At 34.4% G+C, this 5,104-nt stretch overlaps 1 protein-coding gene across 1 annotated transcript; it reads left to right on the top strand.

Moving 5' to 3' along the window:
- Positions 1-1,350: 1,350 nt before the first annotated feature.
- Positions 1,351-3,324, top strand: LOC115951653 (7-deoxyloganetic acid glucosyltransferase-like). Its single transcript, XM_031068817.1, has 2 exons — positions 1,351-1,597; positions 2,696-3,324. Exons 1-2 carry the CDS (start codon positions 1,351-1,353, stop codon positions 3,322-3,324), a joined length of 876 nt encoding a protein of 291 aa, XP_030924677.1.
- The last annotated feature ends 1,780 nt before the right edge of the window (positions 3,325-5,104 follow it).

Below are 5,104 nucleotides of genomic sequence, written 5' to 3'. Positions count from 1 at the left end.
TTGGTTCTAATTTGATTAGTTTTAAAATTTGTATTTTGATTGAGAGCTTCGTTGATTTTGTGCTTCTACATGTTTTTTTTTTTTTTTTTTTTTTTTTTTTTTTTTTTTTTTTTTTTTTGATTAGTTTTATTTTATTGTTCAAATTTCACTAGGCTTATGAGAAAGATTGTTTTTGTGTTTCAAATCTTTCGATTGGGTTTTGTGTTTTTGTTTTGGTTGTGGTATGTTTTAGTTTGTAATCGTTGATAGAGAAGCACGAGAGAGTGAAGAACGAAAGAGAAAAGGAATGAGAGAGAAAGAATTTTTTTTTTTCAACCAAGTATTATTTTAAGGGAAAATATTGTTTAGAGGTGCTACAGTAATTGCTACAATATTCTCTACTTGTAGAGAAGTACTGTAGCAATTCTAATCTAGAAAATGGAGATGGAGAAACTGTTGGAGTGGGTTTTTGGGGTGTTTTCTCTCTAAAATTGGTTTTAAAGAAGCCATTGGAGATGCTCTTAGTCCAAAGTGGGGAGATGCCACTGCAATTGAAGATGTAAAAAGTCCGCAAATTGCATTCTGAAAATATGACTTAAAGTTAAGTTTTAATTGTATTTTAGCCGTGTGTATTTGCATACAGCGCGGAATAGACACTTGCCTTTCAACTTGTTGGACAATAATTATAGCTATTTAGCCAGAATATTATAGAATAGGGTCTCCATCATGTTTGCCTTCTGCTCATCCAAACAATATTAAGAATATGAGACCTACTTCGTTTTATTCTTAATATTGTCTGGACTTCTGTGGTGCAAGCGTGCAAGTCCAAACAATATTAAGAATCAAACGAATGTTTTGATAATAATATACTCGTTGCCCCTAATCTTGAGGTACGAAAAATACATATATGGAATCCATAGTGCAAATTCTATGTAAATTAAAAATGGGCTTTCCCTTGTATATATATGTAATGGTGTTTACAGCATGGACATCCAAACCACACAAAACCAAAAGTTTTTGAGTTCTGAATACACTAGCCTTGTTGGTCCTTGTTTCAATTCCCCATTAAACGCTGCATCATATTCATTTTTGGGACTTTTTAAGTTAAGATGGGTCGTCAGCATCAACAACCACATATACTGATGTTGCCATTTCCTTTACTAGGCCACATCAAACCCATGCTAAATATAGCACAACTTCTATCCCACGCTGGGCTTCAAGTTACCTTCCTGATCGAACACTGAGCACAATCACCACCGCCTCACCCAGCTACAAGAGCTTTCTACTCACTTCCCAACCCTCCATGATTTTGAGTCAATATCTGATGGCCTGCCAAAGGATCACCCTCGCACTTTTGATTTGACTAAAGACATGGTCATCTCGTTCAAGTCTGTCACGAAGCCACTTTTCCGCGAGACGCTGGCAGAGTATAGCAGAAACTCTGATCTGGGTCCGGTCACTTGTGTAATAGTGGATGGAATTATGTACTCTTTTGCAAATGATGTCGCCGAGGAGTTGGGGATTCGCGTAATTACCACACGACCATATGGTGCTTGCTGCTTGTGGAGCTTTTGCTGTATTTCGAAGCTAATTGAGGAAGGCCACATTCCAGTTGGAGGTGAGTATAACTTCTATAAATTCTAACTAATTGGTCTAGTATATTTGGAGCTTAAAAATTCCCACATTCGTTGATTGTGGAGTAATAGAAACTTCCAGTTTAGTTACTCTTGAATATGGAAGGCTATTAATTAATGCCATATTCAGTCAACAACTCAGGCACAATTTGATTTTCTATGGCAAATGCAGACCATGCATGTGCCTAATAATACGTATTCAACATGCACAATATTCTAATGTTGAAGCTACGTAATATATATACATTATAGTGATTTATAAACAATATTTTTCGTCTACGTATTATACAATTTGATGAAATCAAGAAAACTGAGTTGCAATTATCAACCGGTAAAGCCTCTTATCTCTTGAATAAAAGATCTAAAATTCAAACCATGCCTATATATTCAGCCATTGCCTTTTACTTAGAAGAGTGCCATATGTGGTAGCGGTGAGAGAAGATACGGTAAAGAAATTTTGGTCTTGTCATCTCAAGATCATTAGAATCCTCGATTCCATAGTGTTTCATAAGGAATGGTGATATTATAATGGTGGTAAATCAAAAGAAGTTTGTCATTTTTAATCTTTACAAAAATACTCAAAGTTGCTTAAAGAAAGAAAATATTCAAAGAAGTTTTTGGAAGTGCCAAGCATAATCTAAAAGTGTTTGCTTTAGTGTTCTTAACAAAATATCAATAAATTAGTGGCTTAGCTTGATGATATAAAACAATCATCATGAAGTAGATGCCATAAGTTTAAATCTATTCTATGAAAAATGAAAAAAGTCATATACTATATTGTTTTACAAGATGTGTTCTCGACACATTACTTCAAGACTATATATATATAAAAGGAACTACTATTTTATTGAAATTTTGATGATATTAGTAAAATATTTTCTTTAAGATTTATATTCTATGACAATATCCCTATTGAATGATTATCTACTTGGCACAACCCCACCTGAATGTGTTGAAGCAAATTTTATGATCCAATATTTAAAATTATAGTAGTTTACACTTCTCAAAGAAAAATTGTTGATATTTTCAAATTACATCTTCTACTATCACAACTAAAATCCAGCCTCCACTACAAATTGCAGCAAAAGAAGATTTGGATCAAGAGATTAAGACTGTGCCAGGTATGGAGGGTCTTTTACGACGTCGAGATCTACCATCAGTTTGTAGACAACCAACAACGGATCCTCTCCTACAACTCTTCATTGAGGAGAGCAAGACCATGACTCGAGCTTCAGGGATCATACTCAACACCTTTTATGACCTCGAGGGTCCGATTCTCTGTCACATTGCCCCTCTCTTTCCAAATGTTTACACAATTGGTCCACTCAATGCTCTTGTCAAAACCAAAATTGGGGATGATATCATCTCGCAATGTTTATCCTCCTCTAGTAACTTATTGGAACCGAACAATAATTGCCTGACGTGGTTAGATTCCAAGCCATTAAGATCAGTTGTTTATGTTAGTTTCGGAAGCATAGCAAGGGTGACACATGGTCAATTGTTGGAGTTTTGGTATGGTCTAGTCAACAGTGGCGCGTCATTTTTATGGGTGATACGGCATGATATGATTGAAGGTGTGACAGGGGATGATATGATCCCGATGGAGCTTGAGGAGGCCACAAAAGAAAGGGGATTTGTTGTGGATTGGGCTCCACAAGAAGATGTTCTAGCCCACTCAGCAGTGGGTGGGTTTTTCACCCACAGTGGTTAAAACTCGATTTTAGAAAGCATTGATGCTGGAGTGCCTATGATTTGTTGGCCATTGTTTGTCGACCACCAACTTAATAGTAGGTGGGTTAGTGAAGGGTGGAAGATTGGGCTTGATATGAAGGACACATGTGATAGATTAACCATTGAGATAATGATTAAAACTCTTATGAAACATAGAAGGGAGGAAATCATCAGGTCCATGGATCGATTTTCAAAATTGGCTCATGATTCTATTAGCCCAGGTGGATCCTCCTACAACTTGGAGAAGCTTATTGAAGACTTGAGAAGTACATGATTTTATGATTATACTGGCAATTGCAAGTTGACAGTAGCAATATATGATTAAGAAGGTTCATCAACAAATACTATGCTCCTTTCCCTATAAAGAACAATAAGATTGAAGAACCTATTTTTAATAATATTGTGGTTGATGTTAGATTTGGTGTAGTCCCACGTTGGCAACTAAATAAAAAGTTTTGTAATGGTTGGAGTGTTTGTTTAAGTTTTCTTATTGCACTTCAACTCATTTGCTTTAGTTAATTGGTTGTTATTTGATGGGTTTTAATTACCATCCAAGAGTCTTTTTACTTGTAGAAGATGAAATAAATATGTTTACAATGTATTGCCGCCATTCGTGTACAATGCATTTGTTTTTCTTGTAAAATTATTAGCTTAGGTTTCTATACATATTAGTATATATATATACCTAAATTAAACATTTGAAAAAACAAAAAAAAAAAAAAAAAAAAAAAAAAAAAAAAAAAATCCAAGGTCTTAGAGTTGAGCCAAAATTGTTTCTTTCAATAGCTACTACTACACTTAGCTAGAAACAAACACTTCATGTTTGCATGTCATGATTTTTTATACATGCATAGGAATAGTAAACTTATACATAAGTGTATTCAAATGCTTTAACATACAAATTAAAGCGCACCCCCTCCCAAGAAAGAATCCCTAAACAAATGAGGCTGCAAGGTTACAAGAGTAACATTGGAGCATGACCATAAGTTGGAGATACAACAAAAGTGAAATGTTGAATTATCATGGCTAAGACGATTTTAGCCTCAACCATAGCTAGAATTTTAGCTACGCATATTCCAGGACTCAAAGCAAATGGAAAAAAAGAAGCTAAATGCTTTCGATGCTCCATAAATCTAAATGGGTTGAACTTATTAGCATCTTCACTCCGTATCTCGGTGTCATGATGGACAACAATCAAGGCTAAATGAAACTGTGTGTTAGCAGGAATGTCAAAGTTCCCTAGCTTAACCTTCTTACATTGATTATCATGCTCACCTGTTAAAAAATTTCATAGTAATTCGCATGTGAATTGGTAAGAATTAATACTTCACACAACGATAGATGAGATAATAACTTTTAAAAATTAGGTCAATTATATTTCTTTGATTATTCTAGAAATGAATATTAATCCACAAATATCTACTATTCTGGTATTAAATAGATGCATTTATTTTCTTTATTAATTATATATTCTTTTTGTTTCTTTTGGGTAATGGACCATGCATTTTATTATTGTTACTTTTATTTGTTTGTAGTTCTTTTTTCTTTTCTTTTTCTTTTTTTTCAGTAAAGGCTAACTTCTTCAAAAGCCATACGGGCAAGGCTAAATGGAGCAAAATGATTAAACTTGTTGTACACAAACTGTCTTACATAGTTTTACACACCCCAAACAACAACTGAAAGTTACAATTCTAGTTGCTTTTGAAGATGTGGGTAAAACTATGTAGAATGATTTATACACATGCACGCGCACACACACA

The sequence above is a fragment of the Quercus lobata genome, chromosome 7, assembly GCF_001633185.2.
Source record: "Quercus lobata isolate SW786 chromosome 7, ValleyOak3.0 Primary Assembly, whole genome shotgun sequence".
NCBI classification, from domain to species: Eukaryota; Viridiplantae; Streptophyta; class Magnoliopsida; order Fagales; family Fagaceae; genus Quercus; species Quercus lobata.
The sequence above is the reverse complement of the archived record's forward strand: the minus strand, read 5'-3'. Positions and strand labels throughout refer to the sequence as shown.